General features: G+C 36.5%; 1 protein-coding gene across 1 annotated transcript; it reads right to left on the reverse strand.

Annotated features, from left to right (window-relative positions):
* Window positions 1–1,680: 1,680 nt before the first annotated feature.
* Window positions 1,681–20,339, reverse strand: YME1L1 (YME1 like 1 ATPase). The gene is made up of 19 exons (XM_082752839.1): window positions 20,178–20,339; window positions 18,228–18,359; window positions 15,586–15,748; window positions 14,619–14,717; window positions 13,719–13,828; window positions 12,473–12,623; window positions 12,273–12,380; window positions 11,414–11,496; window positions 10,306–10,396; window positions 8,793–8,945; window positions 7,516–7,648; window positions 7,246–7,308; window positions 6,626–6,738; window positions 6,097–6,252; window positions 5,254–5,405; window positions 4,109–4,235; window positions 3,939–4,012; window positions 3,212–3,298; window positions 1,681–2,039 (listed from the first exon to the last, which is right to left on the reverse strand). The coding sequence occupies exons 1-19, from the start codon at window positions 20,205–20,207 to the stop codon at window positions 1,896–1,898; spliced, it is 2,169 nt and encodes a 722-aa protein (XP_082608965.1). The 5' UTR covers window positions 20,208–20,339; the 3' UTR covers window positions 1,681–1,895.
* Between the last annotated feature and the right edge of the window lie 290 nt (window positions 20,340–20,629).

Below are 20,629 nucleotides of genomic sequence, written 5' to 3' on the forward strand. Positions count from 1 at the left end.
CTCCCATGAGACCCCAGACCAATAATTCCTATCCAAGTCCCATTACTGAAGCACGTATTGAAAAAGAGGTTTGAATTTCTAGGGAGAATGTTCCCTAGAAATATCATTAGAGAGTGAAATTTTGCCATAACTATTAAATTTATTTACAGGTTCAAATGTTTTATAATACCTTAGTTTACATAGTAAGGAACTCTGTATTACATTTTGTAGCAATATACAGTGATAAATAAAAGGAAAAAAACAATACTCATAATTAAATTTAACCTTTATTATTCCAAAAACAGATGCCAAATATGCAGTATATTTCTGTTTCCAATGGCATATTTCTAAAATACATGTACAACTGTAACTAGTCAGCCTAGGCATTTGGTATACTGTTTTATAACATTTGGAAGTTCTCCCACGCTGCACGGGGATGTCACTATGCTAGCTGACAATGGAAAAATAAGCAAATAGAAAGTTATCCTAGTTTTGAAAGAAAAAAAACGCATGTGATCTTACTGGAAAACTAGGCTATAATCAAGCATTACACCCAGAAAATTCTAAAATATGTTAACTCTAGTTTTAAATGTAGTTACCAATTTCCATTCACACTTATTGGCACCGGCCCAACTATTTTCATCTCCAACTACGTTAACCTTCAACATTAACGTAATAATAAAAGGCCTTCTCTGCAACAGAAGTTCATATTCCCAGGAGTCTACAACTAATTGTACAGAAAGATTATGATAAAGTTGTGTTACTCCTAAAAACCAGTTCCATGGGATCAGAAGAATACTGGCATATAATTGCTAGCAATCACTTCTACTTGATTGGAAACTGGTTTTTATTATGAGCCTAGAATTTCCAGACGTTTCTTCTAAGGGTCGGAAAAGAAGTTGTATTTCCCTAGTTCTACTGAACAGGACTGGGAATGTTATTTGAAACACATGCTTCAAATGTTTTCTGAGCTACTTTCTAGTGAGCAATATTATCCTCTTTGAAGAAATTCTTTGTTGGATTATCAAACGCTCATACATAGTATTAGCAGAAACTAATTCTGTAGAATCTCCAGCAGTATAAAAGCATTGTTATCAAATCACGTCCATCTACTGCAGTAATAAAATTTTTTTAAAGAATCTTGTCAGCAGCACATCAGAGGTTACAGGTATTTCTCTTATCCCTGCCATGGTTCTGCCCAAAACATGGTCCAAAGAGGTTTAGACATGTTTAGCCTGTTAATGGTTTTGCATCAAAATTCCTCTCCCAGCCATAAGTGTGTATTCTAACCCCAAGAGCACTGAGAAGACAATCACTAATATTTTAGTCTAACATGGAGATCTCATAATTCCCTTTAATAGAGATGCACTCTGTAGCTGCTTCACTTATACGGATATTTTGTTACATTTTTAAGTAAGTTTTCTTTAAAAGTGATCTCTAACCTCAAAACAGATTATGTAGTCTAACACTCATACTACTGATTTACTTGTCAATTTGTCACTACCCATAAAACCTTCCCTATTATATTACGGGGTTTCACTTCAAATGCACCTGTTATGGTGTGACCCAGGAACCTATGCCAAAACACACCAGTACATCTACACGTTTTACTTCTCAGCTTCAACACGATTGACGAAACCAAACCACTGAATTCAACCCTGAGATTTATCTTTCTGAATAACTTCTTGTGGGAAGAGTAGATAGAGCAGAAGATGAGGAACCTGTTTTATTTTTGTGTCTTATTCTGATGAGACACAATAGATAAGTAACAGAAGCTCACAAGAGACAGAAGAATCTTACCGTGTCACTAATGCCATACACACATCAGGAAGGGAAAAAAAAGCTATGCTGCGTAAGACTACTGCATTGCTAGATGTACATTCTTCAGATTATCAGTTACTGGATCACACAAGTCATCATCTTACTTCTAGTTTTTTTCCCTCCAGAACAATTTGGATCTCTTTGGCATCCAAAGTCTCATATTTCAGTAAAGCTTCTGCTAAATTCTTGTGTTCTTTTGCATGAGTCTTCAAGATGTTCTTCGCTCGCTCATATGAGTCCTGAAATTTAAAAAAAAAAAAAAAAAAAAAAAAGGAAGGTAAAAGAAGGTTATTAAACTTTAGAACAAAAGTAACAGCAATATTCTATTTAAAAAGTTGTTTCTGGGTGAATACAGCTTGTGTTTAAAGTTGTGCCTTACATAGCACAGCTACCAGAGCTCCTATCCCGCAAAGATTTAAAACCTAGCTGCCATAATTGCTCAAGAAAACATAGCTGTATGCCACCTTTGCATTTTGCAGAAGTTACACCTGAAAATAAAATCCAGAGACAAGCCTGAGTATTTTTATATATGACATAGACACTTACAAGATCTGAAAAGTCACTTATCAAATATATTAAATGTTACATTATGGACAGTGTTACAGCATTCAAGAAATATTCCCTCAAAGCTTGAAGTTTTCAAAAGGTCATCAGACTCTCAAAGTATAATGTACTTTACAAAGCTGAGAGGTACCCAACCATTTATCAGTTGCTTCAAGTAGAAATACGCTGGCAACTTTATTAGCTTCAATTTTAACTTCTAGTTCTACAGAGACAGACCAAGTCAGTTCAGAAACAACTTCAGCAAAAAAGTTTTTAGTGCTTTAGATGTTATCAGATATAAATAATTCTCCCACCTGTACCAAACTAATTCCAAATACCAGAACAGAGATCTGGAAGTTCCAAGATAATTAAATGATACAAACTTCCCTAAGCATCTGATTCTGATGCCTGCGTGTAACAGGAGTCCCAACCAGATGACACTCTGGTCTGAACTAATATGGCCATTTCTCTGTTTCTACAGAAAATGATTCAGCTGCAAGTTATGAGATGTGGGAGGAAAAGACAACATCAACATCTGTTCAAAAAAAAAAAAACAAAAACACACCACTAGTTTTTTCCTGTGAATTAAATAGGCAAAATACAAATCCTTGTGTTTACACAAGAGGAAATGCTAAGGAACATACTAAGAACCCAACACCATCAACTTGTTATCCACTGCTCCTGCATGACAATTTACAAAAAGCTTTGATATGAAGAGATTCAAAGTTGCAGCTACATTAAGTACTTGGGAATTACTTTCAACCAACTATGTTCTCTCACTGGTACACGTTACAAATTCAATCATCAAGTGAACTGATGCTCAAGTCATCTCAAAAGAAATGCGTGAGACTGAAGGGAAGAATCTTACCCGCAGAAGTGTTCTTACTTCCTGTTCAATTGCGGACTGAGTTTCAGGGCTAACTTTTCCGGTGTCAGTATAGGTCATAACACCAAGCTAAACAAACAAACAAACAAACTTTTTGCCACTATTGCAATATAACACACAAAATACTCTGTAAGAGCTTCAGCACCCATTTCTTATAAATGCAAACAAATAAAATAGTTAAAGAAATGTTTACTGAAGTGTTTGCAACAGAAGCAGCAAAACAAGAAGCATCTTCACAAACTGCATAGTGACTGCAGAGTTCTGTTTCCATAGGTCATAGTACAGAACCTTACGTGTGTTCTTATTTAAGAAGAAAATCAAAGAGAAAGCAAGAACTTCAGACTGCTAGCACTTAGCAGACAATAACGACGACTAAAGAGGTTTCTTTAAAAGTATACAAAACTCAGCATTTGCCTTCTCCCTGCCCTAGAGGTTAACAATATCCTCAATTCCAAAAAGTTTGGGTTTATTTTTTTTTTCCTGTAGACTTTAAAAAGTTTCAAGGTCATTTTGAGGTGAAAATCTGGCAAGTTGATTTGTAAACTGTCAAATGAACAGCTTTTCTCACTGATTTATCTATAGCAGGGCCAATCGTAAGGCCTGAGTCATCTTCTTTTTCAACAGAACTACTTTGCCTTTTATCACTGACAGCCAGTTACACTGCACTTCCGTGTGCCATATCACTATTTACAAAGTGATGACGCGTTACCTTCTCACTCATTCCAAATCTAGTCACCATCAGTTTTGCAATTTTAGTAGCGTTGTCAAAATCACTGGAAGCACCTAGAGAGCAAACAAATTTAAGTTAATTACTGACACCAGGTTAAACACGTCTGCCCACAAGCTCTGATCAGAGATTCTAACTACTGATCAGCTGACCTGTTGTGATGTGATCACTTCCAAATATGAGCTCTTCCGCTACTCTTCCTCCCATGCAGACATCCATCTGTGCAAGCAACTGAGATCTAGTTTCACTCCATCTGTCATTTTCCGGGAGCAGAGATACCTGGAAGATACAGAACCATGGTCATGAAACAGAAGAAACACTGAAATAATCACAGAATCGTCTAGGTTGGGAGAGACCTCCAAGATCACCAAGTCCAACCTCTGACCTAACACAACAAGTCCTCCACTAAACCATATCACTAAGCTCCACATCTAAACGTCTTTTAAAGACCTCCAGGGATGGTGACTCAACCACTTCCCTGGGCAGCCTAAAGCAATTCTTGTTCAAATCCATAGAGAATACAAATGCAACAACATGAATGCCCCGGGCTGCCTACAAGGCTATGTACTCATCAGGTTTGCTTGGGAAGTGCTTGGTCTACTAGGTGAAATAGCTTCCTCTGAGCCACCAGCATCACATAAAATTAAGCTACTTAAACCTTAAAATTAAGCTACTTAACACCAGAAACAGAACAATCTATTCTATCCATTTCTCCTTATTCCCTACATTTGGGTTGAGCACAAATTAACTTCTCGCCTGGAGGATTCAGACCAGTGTTTTTCTTTAACTGAACACCTCAACTTGCATAAAGTTGAGAAGAAACTGACATAATGAAAACCAGTTCTTCTATCCTGACAGTAGCTACACCAAGTACTTGGACAGAAAGTGAAAAATATCTATGCTAGAAAGAAGGTGACAATTAGGTTTAAAAAAAAAGTCACATAGGACAAAGAACAACTTGATAAAGTATGTTTTTATTAAAAATACAGGTGAGCAGTGCTGCTACTTTTGGGTCCTTTAGACATTCTTTAAAGTCTTGCTCTTGAGTGCTGTTTTATCTGCAGCAGAATCAAACATTTCTTTCCTCATATATTTGAATTATTATATAAGCAAATGTGATCATATTGCAAAATGAAGAGAGATTTGTATTACACAGAAAAGCCAGCTTTCCAAGCCTAAACTGAAAATTTCACTATATCCCAACATGCATTACAACTTAAGTACAACAAGAGCATTGTTAGCAAATTTCTCAACAACATTTAACAGTACATCAACAACAAATTCTAGAAATACACACATGTCCGAGTGTTGTTCCTCGTGTCATGATCGTAGCCTTGTTGATTGGCATTGCATCCTTAGTGTAATACGCAATGATAGCATGGCCAGACTCGTGGTAAGCAGTGATGGTTTTATTTTTCTCATCAATTTCTACACTTCTACGTTCAGGCCCTTAAAGGAAGGAAACAATCTCATTCGTACAGCTGACCACCATGATACGCAGATTATACATATTCAAGAGTACAAAGTAGCTGTGGAACAGCATGCAAGCAAAATTTAAATCCTACTTGTAAACATTTTGCACTTAATTAAAAATTTAAATCCTACTTGTAAACATTTTGCACTTTGTTAGTTGATGTCTAAAATAGACATGACTCTGCAGTTATGCTCCTTTTAAAGGAGTACATCAAAATGAATCCGAGTATCTAAGGAAATCCCATTTCCTTTCTCAAGCACGAACAGACCAGATTTTGGTCTGTATGGTGCAGATGTTCCAAGTTTTGTGTTACCACATGGCAACTTAGTTGAATCTAGCTCTGGATTTCTGGTCATCTACTCTCCTCCACTTATTCCTAACAGAGAAATAGGAGGAAATCAAACCTGCGTCTTGCCTCTAGGCTCAAGTACAACATGCATCATTCCTGACAGAGTATCAAACAAGCCTTAATGAATGTATTTAATACTAGCTTGAATATACTAATTAGCCCCTGCTCTCAAATGCTATTCAGAACTAACTATACAGAGGATTTTTTTTTTTTTTTAATAAAAACACCACCAAAAACCTTCCTTCTTCTGTAAAGTTTTAATTACACAACAAAATGTACTGTAACATATGTATGTCTTTTGTATATAAAAATCCTACCCATTAGAATTTTGTCCTTGGAGAATTCTAATTCTTTCATGGTTACCATATCTTTTCCATCAACAGCTGCCTTTAACGCAGCTTGATTTACAAGATTCTCAAGCTCTGCTCCAGAAAATCCTACTGTGCCTCGTGCAATTATTTCTGGATCAACGGCTGTGGGGGAAAAGAAAGAAAGAAAGTCATTAGGGACCATATTGTTCCTGAAAAAAACATATCATGAACAAGGAATGATCAAATTCTGAACATGAATCATATTCTTTTAAAAACTGTCTGTTTAAACAACAACTTTCAGCTTTAGAAGAAATGAAGTTTAATGCTTAAGACACTATAACCCTATTAGGGGCTGGAAAGAAACTCTGCCTCAGAAAACTGTCATAACACTATGTACTAGACAATTCTTTTGTTTTTTTTCTGAGGTACATAGTAAAGACACTACTGCTACTGAAATAAAGGACTAAATATGTCAGTGGGTTGATCAAGTATGAACAGTTATATGAAGAGATATTACAATAGTGTATTTACTTACATTGATCATACTTTATTTTGTTTAGGTACCACTTCAAAATTTCTGTACGACCTCTTACATCAGGCTTGGGAACAGTAACTTGCATGTCAAAGCGACCAGGACGTATTAAAGCACTAAAGGAAAAAGATGATTTAATATATTGGCTTAAAAAAGTCACGGTATACTGTTACTAATAGATATGAGGAAGACAAATCCATCTGATCTTTCTAAAAACATCTACAAAGACATGTCTGGTGCGCAGACGCAAAGAACGCATTTTCCTTGTTTGTATCTATAAAGTCAGATGAAAGTTTTATTACCGACCAATTTTAAGTGGTTTTGCATTTGTAAATAAGGTAAACTACTATTGTCAGCAACTACTAAAATGCCTGGTAAGCAAGGAATGTAACCAATCAATTTAAGTAGGAAAACTTGCAGAAGTTTTAGATATTTAGAATCAGGTTGCTTATTTCTTGAGATTTATTTCAACAACCTTTTAAGAGCCAATATACAAACTTTTCCAAGGGAAAACAAAACTCCAGCTGTAACACTGTAATACTTGAAAATTGTAGTAGAGTGGTGTTTTTCTGTTTTTGTTTTTAATACACATACCATAAAAATGATCAATGCATTATACTCACTTATCTAATGCTTCAGGGAAGTTTGTTGCACCAATAATGACGACACCTTCATTAGGTTTAAAGCTGTATGAAAAAAAAGGCCAAGAATGTGTTTTTATACAGAATGAATTACAGAGTACTAGAAAGTGGTCACAGATCATTTTAAATTTAAAAACATTTTCAAGGATATAAAAGTTATGAAAAAAATCAATGGTGTCAAAGAAGAAAAAATCATGCAAACATTCAAAATACCAGTCAGCACCTTCTATGCCTCAGAATCCAGATATTTACCCATCCATTTCAGCAAGAAGTTGATTAATGGTCTGTCTTGAATATGGATGCATCGGAGACTCAATTCTCTTCCCACCAACAGAGTCCAACTCATCAATAAATATAACACATGGTGCATTTGCTTTTGCTTCCCCTGACAAAAGAAAAATAGCTGAAAGACACTTCAACCACACAAAGTAGGAGAATGTGTATGATGTAATTTAGGATTCTTGTTTTAGATTCTTGTTTGTCTATTATTCTTGCATTATGAAGTGTTATAGCATCACCAGAACCATCCCAATTTTAGCCTTCCAGAATGAAATATATTTTTGAAATGAAGCAATGCAAAGAAGTGAGTTCTTCCTCTCTGTATATGCTTGTATATTCTAATGGTAAAAAAAAAAAAAAAACCAACTAGTGGAGTAGATTAAGAAAGTCATCCTATCTTCTACCAACTCATACAACAGTTTATTGCATAGGCTCAGGTACAAAACATTAACCTATTAAATAAAAATAATGTGAAATGCTATGGGTCTTATCTTTAACTAGCTTATTTTAATATAGCATGCATTTTATCTGACAGTGAAAAACACCACCCTCTAGCATACCAGTATTATCAACAGAAAGACAAGCACATTTTAACGTGCAAGACATCCACTACATTTTGATCCCCTTCCAGATGAAAAAAGCCACATTTCTTCTACAAATGCAAACCAACTTCTACGTTATCAGTGCCTGACACTCTGTCCTAAATGTAAGAGAAGTTGGACTTTCCCCCAACACCCTTTGTATTATTATTTGACTATTTAAAACAGAAAACGTGTTTAGATTGATATTTTGCACAGGAGAGACACCTAAATTTTATTATAAAGCCCATTATTCAGGGCCTGTTGATGGGAGTGCAAAAGGAAACCTGAGGTGAGTGCTACACTGTGATGCTATATTAAAGCTCTAAATCAGGAAAAAAAAGAGAGAATATAAAACTGAGGAAAATAGCTGAAATAGTTAACACTATTTTTATCTTAAATTTTAAATATTTACTTTAAATTTACAGTGATTTACATTTTCCAATAGCTAAATGACAAATTTAAAAAATCCATTTGGTTTATAGAACATTACAGCTGTGATTAAATAACTTCTCAGAGTATTGTAAGAGTTACAGTTTTTGCTACAATTGCATTCTGCCCACCAGCAGGTTTCTACAGTTAGTTGTTGCTCATGGAAATCTAAGTCACGTACACACTGACTACTTAATCTTGCATGTTAAAAGATTTCAAAACCACAAATACTTCACGTACTGAATAGGCTCCGGATGCGACTAGCTCCTACACCAACAAACATCTCATCAAACTCTGACCCAGATGCATAATAAAATGGAACATCAGCTTCACCAGCTACAGCTCGGGCAAGAAGTGTTTTGCCAGTTCCAGGTGGTCCAACTAACAAAATACCTAAAAGAAAATAAATAAGAGAAAAAAGTCACCAACATATTAAAAACACCAAAACCACACAGTCTTACTACACAGATATGGGTCTTCCATGCATTAAAAGAAATTTACATTTGCTTCAAAAACTTAACATCCTGTTGCAGATCCTGCTCATTACTTGCAGTTTGAAGTAGTTTCCTTTAAAAGATCTAGATATATTCTGAACCACATTTAAACAACGACAAAAAAAGTCTTGTAAGACTATTGAATAACAGCACAAATCAGAATTATTCCACAAAGTTACCGCCGAGTTTAGCAGCTGAATCCCTAATAGTCTATTCTTCATATTGGATGTTTATCAAGATAACACAAGTCTAACAGAAACATAAGAAAGGATTTAGTCTATTAACAGAGAGAGGAAAGGAAAAAGTCATTCCTGTCTGCCACCTGACCTGGGAATGTATGTCACAATATTTGTCAGATTTTCAAGCACATGAGAAAAATCAATTATGGATAATCACCTACGTTTTGCTTAAACATTAAAAGGTTATCAGCAAGAAACTGGTGTGGGGAGAGGGGGATGGAATTTGTCAGATTCTTTTTTCAAGATTAATTAATTTGAAGATTTTTGAGACCTTTTTTTTGCTTTATCTTGGGCAAGCATTTAGATTAAATTAATGTTACACATACTTATCAAATGAGATAATGTAGAACAGAATTTAAACTTTCGGTCACAGGAACCTATTAACTTTAAAAAAAATATATCCTCCTATCGACACTAAAGGAAAAAGAAGAGACCTAGAAAATCTAGGGCTACATCAAGTTCTGTTCCAAAGTACATCAATACCTGTTATACATAAATTTATCAGTAAATATTTTTGAAATACTATGTGTGTTCAGTGACATGTCAAATACCTCAAATCTTCTGTAAGAGTGGTGACCAATTTTTACACGTAGGGAAACTGACAGTAAGACAGAAAGCATGCAACGTAACTGCCTTAAGCAAAGAAAACACTTCATTTAAGAGTGTTCTCAAAGAAACTTTCACAATACTCTTTAAGGAGGCATTTCTTCCTCAAATAGTTTAAACAAGGAAGTCTACTACCACTAACATTATTTTCTTACTATTTAATAAATCAAATAACTGTTTAATGTTTAAATAAATGTTTAATGATTCATTTAAACATTATTTTACTATTTATTTTTCCCCAAATATAAAGTAAATGAAACAGTGATATTTATTATTAGTTTGGTCATATGCTTTTTTGATTCCCCAAAGGAAAAAAATGCTCAGAGATAAGGCTGTAAATTAGTCATTCAACAGAGAACAAATATAGCCATGGCTACATATGGATTTTCACATCTGCTGAGCAATGGTTCTTACCTTTTGGAAGTTTACCTCCTAGTACGGTAAATTTATGTGGGTTTTTCAGGAATTCTACAACTTCCTGCAATTCTTGTTTAGCTTCTTCAACCTACATAGTGAAAACATGCCAAGAAATATCAATAAACATTGATAAAATACTCCACCTTTTTTGTAGATAACCTTTGTATTAAAGACTCAGACAAGTTTATTTGAACAAAAATACATAGCAGAAAGAGGAGATAAAACTGTACCATAATTTGTGTTGATACAAAGTGTCTATAAGTTAACCTATTTCCTACAATCCTTTATATGACTGAGTAAAGAATAAAGTTAATAAAACAAGGAATAACTGAACAGTTCAAGACCAGATCTGACCAACAAGCTAAATATGGAATCAAAAGTCCTGTGTCAGTATATTAGACTAATTAGTTAAAAAGACAAAGCTATGCATTCATCTAAGGGGAAGGTCCTCATTTTGCTACCAACAGCCAAAGAAGAGTTGAACAGAAATAAAGATGAACCTACATACTTATGGCTTGACTTTCAAAACACAACTATCTGCTATTCTAGCCTTCAAAATTTAACAAGTTGAGAGTGCACCTTTTACAAAGTATTAAATGCCTCAAGGATATAAAATAACATTAGAGTACTAAAAACCTCCCTGGTGTTGAGTAGACAAAATATACCTAAGGCTTCTTTCTCAAGCACTCAGGGTTAAGTATGTGAAAAAGCAATTACCAGGTCTTAAAACTGAACTGGTTTTCTTTCAAATACAAAACAAACACACGAAGTCAGAGAAAACTATAGGTTATGCCTTGGAGAAAAGTTGGTATAAAGTTCTACTTCAATTCAAACACCTTGAGAAAGCTTGGGGGCAGGGAGAAAAGCAAATCAAGTCAGTTACTCAAGATTGCACTGCTTCTCTACTTCACAAAAATGGAAAATGTTATTCTATCATTCATATCTTTGTTCATTTCAATTTTAAGATTTCAGGCATATCCAAATATGAGAGATCTGTCTTTTAAAACAGTTCGTAAAAAGAAGTTCCTTTAACAGGGTAAGGCATTCTTCACGCTCACAAAGATGATTAAAAAAGAATTTTCACATGATTAACTTTTGAACTTACCCCTTTCACATGCTCAAAGGTAACATTTTTCAGCTGGATTGGATCAACTGCTGCATCAAAGATACTTGATGTTCGAAAGCGTACTAATAGCAAACAGCAGAAGAGGAAGAGCAAAATTTACACATGAAGTCATTTTGTTCCAAGACTGTACTTTGTACATCAATGTATATGTTAAGCCTCCACCTTTATATCTGGCCTTTTAAAAAGCAATGTTTCCATTTACAAATGTAAGCAAGAATAAAATATATTTTTAAAAAACCCTTTGAAGAATTTTCAGTTAATTCAGCGTAAGTGCTTTTAGGTCACTTGTAGCGCAGAAAGCTCTGCATCCAGAAACAGGTACACAAAACCAGTTTGCCCTCAGTGTTTCTGCACATACCAAAATCTTCATGAGACCAGATCACAGCTCAACACAAAACTGAAGTTCTCCATTTGCATTAATTCAGCCTTTGATCATTCTTGTATTTCCACCAGATTTTTCATGATGGCAATTGGCCATGCAAATACCAACTAGGCTGTGACTACAAATAAAAATCAAACCATTTTGCCTACGCTGACCTAGGTAACACATCATCTAAATTCAAAGACAAATACAATCTATGAACAACCAGACTCCTCTGCTGGTTCCATGCAATTGTTTCATTAAAAGAATAAAAAAGATACTAAAAGCTAACTTTGTATTCATAAACATTTTGCAACATTACTGTTTAAAAGACTGTAGCCAAAAGCAGGAAACAACTTTTTCATTAGTACACTGAAATATTATCCTAAATCAATCATGTCAAAACACATTTAATTTGAACTAAACCCACTGGAAGTACAATGCAAGTAAAAGAGTTTCAAAAGAAAGTTAACTTACCAGCATCAGAAAAGGAGCCTTTCCCAGGTAAAAATGAGGAATATATAGCAAGATAAAAACAAAGAACAAAGAGAAAGAAAGAAAGCAAACGTGATCTTCTCAAAGAATCTGCAAAAGAAAACAAAGAAAAATTTTAAGATAGGCTGGGATTAACCACTTTCTGAATCCAAAAACAAAATACATGAACTAAAATAACTTACCGAGTGTTTTTTGCAGGAATACCTGTGCTTTCAAAAAGCCTTCTGCAAAACCAGTTTTAAAAGCATCCTGGTGTGCCTCTGGGATGTTTTTTGTTTTCATTAGCGTATCCAAGTTCTCAACATCAATTCTTCGCTTTCTCAGGATAAAACCCTAAAATGATTTCCATAACAATGTTAGGGTAAACTCAGTTTTGATATGTATTTAACTTATTACCTCAACAGCATTGTTGAGAGGAAGAAAAAACATCTAATTCAGGTGGTGTGGGATTAGACAACAGAGGGTAGTAGTTTGAGCATTAAATCACTGTGGTGCCAGCAGGGTCATCCTGATTTTTGCTCTGAGCAGATAATGTTCAGAGCCCCAAACAACAGACATAACCTAAGACAGCCTTGCACACAACTAGCTTTGTATGCAGAATTCAGTGGGAGTTATTAGCTTAACCTTTTTCCTTCATGAAATCAACTTAGGTTATTTCCAAACATAAAGTATCTTCAAAGTATAGTTTTGATAGAGCTTGGTCACCCTACCACATTTAAGAGCAACACTGCATGGAGCTAGCTCTTGTGTATCTTCATTGTATACCTAGACCATAGGTTAAATCATGTATGCCTAAAAGAACGGGAGAGTTCAAAGAAATTTTAAACATAAAATAAGAACACTCTTTAATTAGCCTGACTTCTGTACAACCAATTAGAAGCAAAGAGTGCCTCAGTTAGTTTGGTTTTGGTAAGTGCCTGGCTACCCCAAGTCTGGAGAGTCAATTGCTAAATTAAGTGTATACAAGTGAGTTTTTAACCCATCAAAACATCCACATTAAAATTTCTGCACCTTAAAAAGACAGTTGCCACAAATAAGTCTATCCTTAAAGCACCAATTACATGCTGTATTACTTTTTTTTTAAAGTTAAACTAATTGTATTTTTGTTTCAATTAATGCTTCATTTGACTCCAAGATATTTTAAACACAGCCACAATAACAGAATACTGATAATTTCATTTCTAAATCAGTGTTTTCACTTTTAAATTACTACTCTAAAAATTGAAACTATCTTTACAGTCATGACACATGAAGTAAATTGTGTATTAGTAAGAAAATGGTATGTTGTCATTTACTTCAAGCTTTAGAGTTAAGAAACTTTTTTACAATAGTAAAACAGAACACGTTTGGTAAATTGTGGAGATTCATTCAAGAGAAAGAGATGGTCTATAAAGCCCTATACAACCAGATAATGCTACTTGTATTTACCTTCAGAAGTGAAGGAAGTGAGTTCTTTGTTTCGGTGAATTGCTCAGATGTTGACTGCAAACGTCTTGCTCTTGATCGCAAAGTCTTAAAGCTCCGTGATTGTATGTAAACTTCAAAAACGAAAAGTTTAAAACTATCCATTACTACCACTACAATAATAGTAATAACCAAAAAATACGAAATTTCAAGAACTATAATATGACAAAGACTTTATCCTGATCAAACCGAATATAATCTCCCCAAAATATTCAAGGTAGAAAGCAAAGAGAATTGCAGACAGCAATCTACTTAAGATGCCTGACCAACAAAAAAATCACCACACACAAAATTGTATGAAGACACTTTTGGATCTAAAAAAATACACTGTATAAACCAGCACATTTTAGTTCTGTGTTAAGCAACCCTGAACACTTATACTCTGAACTGTCAAGTACGTTACTTAATGTTTTAGAATGCTTTTTTTCCGTAACTTTTTTTTTGTGAAAATAATCAGGAGCTCACTTTGTGAACTATAGATAATTGGTGAACCCTGTCATCGCTGTCTCCAGGAACAGACATACACATTAATTAAATCCAGGCATGCTGACAAACATGAAATGTTTGAAAGCTAATCCAGAAGGATGGGAATGAAGATTCATGCTCTAAAATAACCTTTGTCTAAAAGCTCAGCTAAAAAGGTGCCCTGAAGAGAACTAGAAGGGCTTAGACCTGGAAACATATTGCTCAAATACAAAAAAAGTCCTCACAATTTACAGTGCTAATACCAATTCAAAGGCTCTTTCTGGAAACTTACTAATATTTTCTGGGTTAGTCCTCTTTAAAACAAAAGGGGCAAAAAAAATCCTTCCAAGAATAAAAATATGTTATAAAGAAAACAAAGTACAGTTTACTGTTTCATACCTGGCCAACACCTAACGTCTGAACAGAAATTTTGGAGGGGATTAGGATGCCGTCTGTACAAACATGATGAGCGCAAAACACTAAAGACATCCCCAAAACCTGTAGAAATATAATATCAAAATGTAAACACAACCTATGGCAACTAAACATTACTTCTCACACAAGTTGTTTTTAGTTTCTTAAATATTAATTTTATTTTAGCACAATCCTTCAAGAACCTGTAATTAAACAAATTAACCCATTACCAGTCCTCGGACGTCAGTCCTCTGCTCTTCCTCCCAGCTGCAGTATCGCATAGGCAGTATCTCAATCATCATCTACATACTTTTTCTAACACATTTCTGGGCATATTTATGATGCCCTCACTGCCTGTATTTAAGACTAATCCTAACAAAACATCTTTAAAGAAACATGTTTCATTTTTTTCCAGCAAATAAATACTCTTAATGGCCAATTAACAGTCTGCCATCACAAATTCATTTTTCCTTAGTGCTCATTTAGCGTTGCTTCAAACAAAAAAGGAATAGCTTTACATAAACTGGAGATGTTCATGAATGTGTTATGCTAGTAGATGAGCAAAATTTAATTTATTCTATTGATGAAGCAAACGGGTGACAAAATTCATAGCTCAGATTCATCACTAATAGAATATGCACTTGTGCCACAGCTGAGTTTAGACAAATTTAACAACCACCTACTTCAAGTCTGAAATTTAAGAAATTATTCCAAAATTTGGGTTCAAATCTCTAAAGATAATTTTTTAAAATCCCATGATTCAAGAAGCACCACTCTAGAGACAGCCTGTACACAATAAAGATATTAGTAGTCTCTTTACTAGATGTTTTATTAAACACTTTCGAACTACAAGTTATCTACAGCACTAGAAATTAAACTACAGAAGAACACAGTGTTCACCTTCATAATTTAATTTTATCGACTCTCATTGGCACTAGACTCCAACACATACCATGCTTATTTTCAAAGAAGGACTCAGCAGAGACGTATGATGTATGCCACGGCGAAGAGACTTTGTTTTCCGTGTAGTAGCCAGGAAGCAGCCGGTTCACGAGTTCTCTGAACTGGTTAGGTTTCAAATCAGACAATCCCAGATCTCTTAAATTAAATACAGACTGCAAAACAGAGATAAGTGATGACAATTTACTTAATTTAGATGGGGAAAAATGAGAATAACAAAGTCAATTGTAAAATGTAAATGCTGCACCGAGCCAAGAAGTTCAGACAAACAACGATTTCATAAGTGAAGAGAACAATGAAAGGAAACAATTAAAGAACATTTGCTATCGTCAATACAAAGTAACTTTTTCATATGCATACATTGATATTTTCATTAACAGCATACATTTATGGCAAGTAAATTTTCTTCCCAATTCACTCTTTTAATAGCTCCCATGGCTGTAGCAGGCACAGGAAAAAAATGCTTTTCCAATTCATTCTCATATTTATGACAAAGACTAGAGAGTGTGAGGGGGGAGATGTACAAGTAATATCCACTTATTACTTCATTCAAGTGGGCAAAAGACAAAATCCCACACACCACCTCTTTTTCTTTCCCTGCAAAAACTTGCTAGAGCAAATTTAGCAGAAACCTGAAGACCAGATGCTTAGAAACTATACCCAGAGTTCAACCTTTAAAAGCCATGAGGTGGGAAGACACAATGAAAGGCAAAAATCTGTACTTAGGAGAGCGTAGGAACTAGGATCTGGAATTCCTTACAAAAAAAAATACAAAAAATTCAAAAAAGCAAGAGGTAACATACATCTGCTTGAGTTACGAAAGCAGTGATCTTGATTTAAGTTATTTTAACATCGTATTTTTTAGATAGGTATTTTAAAAACATGCCTATGAAAACATTTTTCCTATTGGCTTGGACCATTTAAAATATCTATTAGCCTCTTGATGCAACGTCTGCACTAGACGTCACGTTTTCTTAACCAAGAAATAACTACATGACAAGCCATTCAAAATGTTTCTGCCATGGAATTTAATTTGGTAGTTAGAACATTATGGATATTTTCATTTTTCCTAAATCATTTTTATGTAAGCTTTATGTTGTTCTACTTTTTAAGATTAAACTAACATGGAGATTTACATGAAAAACACTTGAATAAGATGTGAAAAGCTGAAGCCACTTTAAAACAGACATCTAGATGCATCTACAGTATCACCCTATTCAAAGGGTAAGAAATTATTCTTAAACTATAAACGCAGTATTCTGTTTAAAGACCACTTCTACTCAAGAAAAAAGTACATTTTTAAACACCATTTACACACAATGTGAAGGAGTAGATCAAGACTTCCTACATCAGCTTAATAATTGTTTAGAAAATTACTGCAATACTACTGGGGGAGATGGGTGTAAGAAGATTTAAAAAAAGATAAACCCACAGAAAACTCTACAGAAAAACGTTTTCTACGACCCTTCAGAAGATGCTACTACCCCCGCATACAGGTGTAACTTCATACTATAGAGACCTTGTGGCCTTAAATAATGACTTTTGTCATTCCGCTAGTTCAACTTTATTCAGTATTACAACTGCACGTACTTTGTCAATATTTGGTGACTTTAAAGTTGAACTTAACCTTTACTTAAACTTGGGTTTATTACAGTCTAATGAACTTGTTTTTAAGAACATCCTTTAAAAATAAAGTTCCTTTCATTGGTAGCATTTTTTTAAATTATTGTTTTCATACTTTTGTCATGATAGAAAGAAACAAACCAGTACATGACGAGTTTAAGTGGAAGAATTAAAAGAAAAAAAATAAAACTCTTTAATTAAAGGGCAGATCTTCCTGCTGAGTAGACAGACAAACACAAAACTGAATAGATGAAATATGCTTTTAGTTCCATGCAAAAATCCAAGTCTCCTGCTGAAATCACTTCTTGCCACCAGAAGCAAATACCCCTATATTTATGAAGAATCACAAAACAAGGATAACAAGTACAATTATGGAATCTGTGCCAATTTCCAGATTTTGATAGTTAGTTGTAGAGACTCCATGTTTTTCCTCACAAACATCTTAGTCATAAAATTGCAAGAAACTATTTGAAAAAAATAGCAAGATCTAACTCTACCTTGCACCCTCTGTATTCTGTGTTTTCAGCATTACGAACAAGAGCTGATGTCAAAAGAAAAGCCCACAAATATGCTATTTAATCTACCAGAATCCCTCAACAAGTTTTAAGTTTCAGACAGTTTTCTCCAAAGCAGTGATGAAACACTTTCCTAGAACTCAGGCTGAAAAGATAATAGCAGGTTTACTAACAGAAAAGGTATTTTGTTACTTGGCAGCAAAAAGCATTAAGTGGAAACAGATCCTCTCCAGCTTTCTAAGTCATTACTGAGATAGGTACTAGCTGCATTTTTTTCTTATTAATGAAATACAGAATTTTTGTACTATCCTTACCGCCAAAGCACTGACTTAAGTTCTGTCAATAAAGTTATATTTTATCTGTTAAGATTCTGTTGCATTTAGTCCCGTTACACTGTTTTTTAAAATGAATCAAACATGAAATTCACTTAAATTGGCATTACACAGATTGAATTCAGTTATAAGCAAACCACATATTTTCCAAAGGTTTTCAGTACCTCACTGTTCTGAGGATCATGCTCTGACGAGGAGTCCCTCTGGGCAGGCTGTAAGGATGCTGTGCTGGCAGTAGTAGTGGAGCTTTTTGGTGAATGAAAGGCATTGATAAGGTGACTCAGGGGAACGGTAGCCTGTGCAAATAAAATAAATTAATGATTTAAGTTTCCTTTACACAATTTAAACATATTTTCATTCCAAACCACAAGTTAGAATTACATATCTTGTACTCTGTCTTTTAACTGAGGATTGCATAATAAACAACATGTTCTTAGTTTCAACACTACAGCGTTAACTGACATGTCTAATTATAGGGAAAAAAAAAAAAAAAAAAGAAAGTTTAAATATGTGTGACAAATTAGAAGCTCACAAAACTTGGATGAGGAAAACAAAGGCCACGTTTCCTGGTTTTCAAACACAAGAATAGTTTAAGTAAAATAATCACTAGATTTTTTCAAATACAGAAGCAGGCACAGATCATCCACATTTAGGTGACAGAGACTGTCCTCAATTCACATATAAGACAATGTTCAGTTAAAAAAAAAAAAAAAAAAGACAACTTCTTATGGATTCTTGCTAGAATAGTAAGGACACAAAATTGCTACTATAATTAATACTTTCCCTTCAGGAATGTCAGGATTATCCCTTAGGACCTCACTTTAGCAACATAGCTAAGTACCAACCTAGCCTACACAAAGCACACACGTGCATCTCAGTTAATTCTGCAGTTCAGCAACACTCAGTCATCCCAGCAACACCATCTCAGGAAGAAATACAGATGCCCAGGTGTGTCAGTATCAGGGCTCCTCTAGCAGATGACTCTGTCTGCTGTGAACACGGGGTCCAAGTAATTGCAACACTGCCAAAACGCCCCCGTGTCAGCGTGTGTCACTAGGTAACAAGAGCTGGGCTGCAGCTCCTGCTGCTGGAACAGCGCCTTGCCATTCCTGATTAAGCCCCTGCTATGATTACAAAACACATAAAATACCATAGACATGAATACAAAAGAAGAAAAAGAACACAGACGTAGCTGCATGACGTGAAAAGTTCCTGAGAATCAGTTGTGCAGAGTTAAACTCCGGAAGCTTGCAGTAAAACTATAAAGCCTCGGAGAGGCAAAGCTGGCACCCTAGTGACTCACCAGGCCTCCTCACGTATTTCCCACTACAAAAGTGCGGAGTGACACATTCCTGAGAATTGCATCACGCCTCCTCTCAACTTCAGGGCACCAGCAAGGCAATTAGCACGGTCCCCACATCTGGAAGGAGCTATCAAAGCCCACAGCAGACACTGTAACGCGCTAATCCCGCTAGCACAAAGCAGAAGAATAAAACCACTGGCTCAGACCAAAGCCCGTGCAACCCGCCAGTCCCATCCTACCCCCTGACTGACGAAAGATGCCTTTCCAGTTGCATCCAGACCCTCTCCTATAACAAATAATTAAAGGGCTTTTCCTTCACCACCTCACCACGTTTCTACACAGTTTCTTTTTAACTTCCACAGCAACCCACCACAACCAACTGCACAACTTACTTCAGCTTGCACCCCCTCGGTTCCACCCCAAAAACGAGTAGTAAGAGATGACACCTCTAAGGTTAGCTCTTCACTTCTGATCCCACGAGGCGACACCGTGCCCTCCTCTCCCCTATACCAAGAGGTTTGGGGGACCCTTCTCCCCCCGGTACTGAGAGGTCTGTGGGGCTTTTCACCCCCCGAAATACCGAGGGCTCTGTGGGGCCCTTCTCCCCCCCCACAAGCCACGATCGACACCCGGCGCGGCTCTGCGGGCAGCCCAGCGCCCCGCAGCCCCCTCACGCCCCCCTTTAGCTCCCCAAAAACGCGCTGCGCTCCCCCAGCCGATCCCCACAGCCCCCAAACGCCGCCATCCCCGCACCGCGAAGGGGCGGCGCGGCCTGCGGCTGCTCTCCACTCTCCCCCCACCTCATCCCCACCTGAGGCTGCACGGTGGAGAAGGAAAACATCCTCCCGAGGGGCGGCGGCGGCGGCGACCACCACAAGCCCCCCCCCCCGTCCTCCTCCTGGCCCCGGCAGCAGGAGGGCCCGGCTCGGCGGCAAAATGGCCGCCCCCTGCCGCCGCCGGCAGCGCCCAGCCCCGGAGCGCCCTCGGAAGCGGCTGATGGTGGAAAAGCTTCCGGAGCGCTCCTCCCTCACAAAAGGGACGCCCGGCAACCGGCTCGAACCTTCCTAATCTCCCGGGGGCGCTGCCGGCGTCATCTGGAGCCCAAATAACAGGACGGCTGGGCAAAGAAACGGTTACGGAGCTGGGTTGAACGCTGCCTCCAGGCTGCAGCCGTGTGGTGCCCAGAGCGGGGTGTGCGTGGAGGGCTGCTCGTGAGGGCGGCAGCAGCAGTGTAGCCTCTAGACACGGAGGAAAATCATAGAA

Source organism: Aythya marila (genome assembly GCF_965140915.1).
Source record: "Aythya marila genome assembly, chromosome: 2".
Taxonomy (NCBI): domain Eukaryota; kingdom Metazoa; phylum Chordata; class Aves; order Anseriformes; family Anatidae; genus Aythya; species Aythya marila.

Excerpts from the sequence above, each read along its gene's own strand:
- YME1L1 (XM_082752839.1), bottom strand. The coding sequence starts at position 20,207 with ATGTTTTCCTTCTCCACCGTGCAGCCTCAG. Across the intron at positions 13,829-14,618 it reads AGACGTTAGGTGTTGGCCAG|TTTACATACAATCACGGAGC; the intron begins GTATGAAACAGT and ends TCGTTTTTGAAG. Across the intron at positions 6,253-6,625 it reads CAAAATAAAGTATGATCAAT|CCGTTGATCCAGAAATAATT; the intron begins GTAAGTAAATAC and ends TTTCCCCCACAG.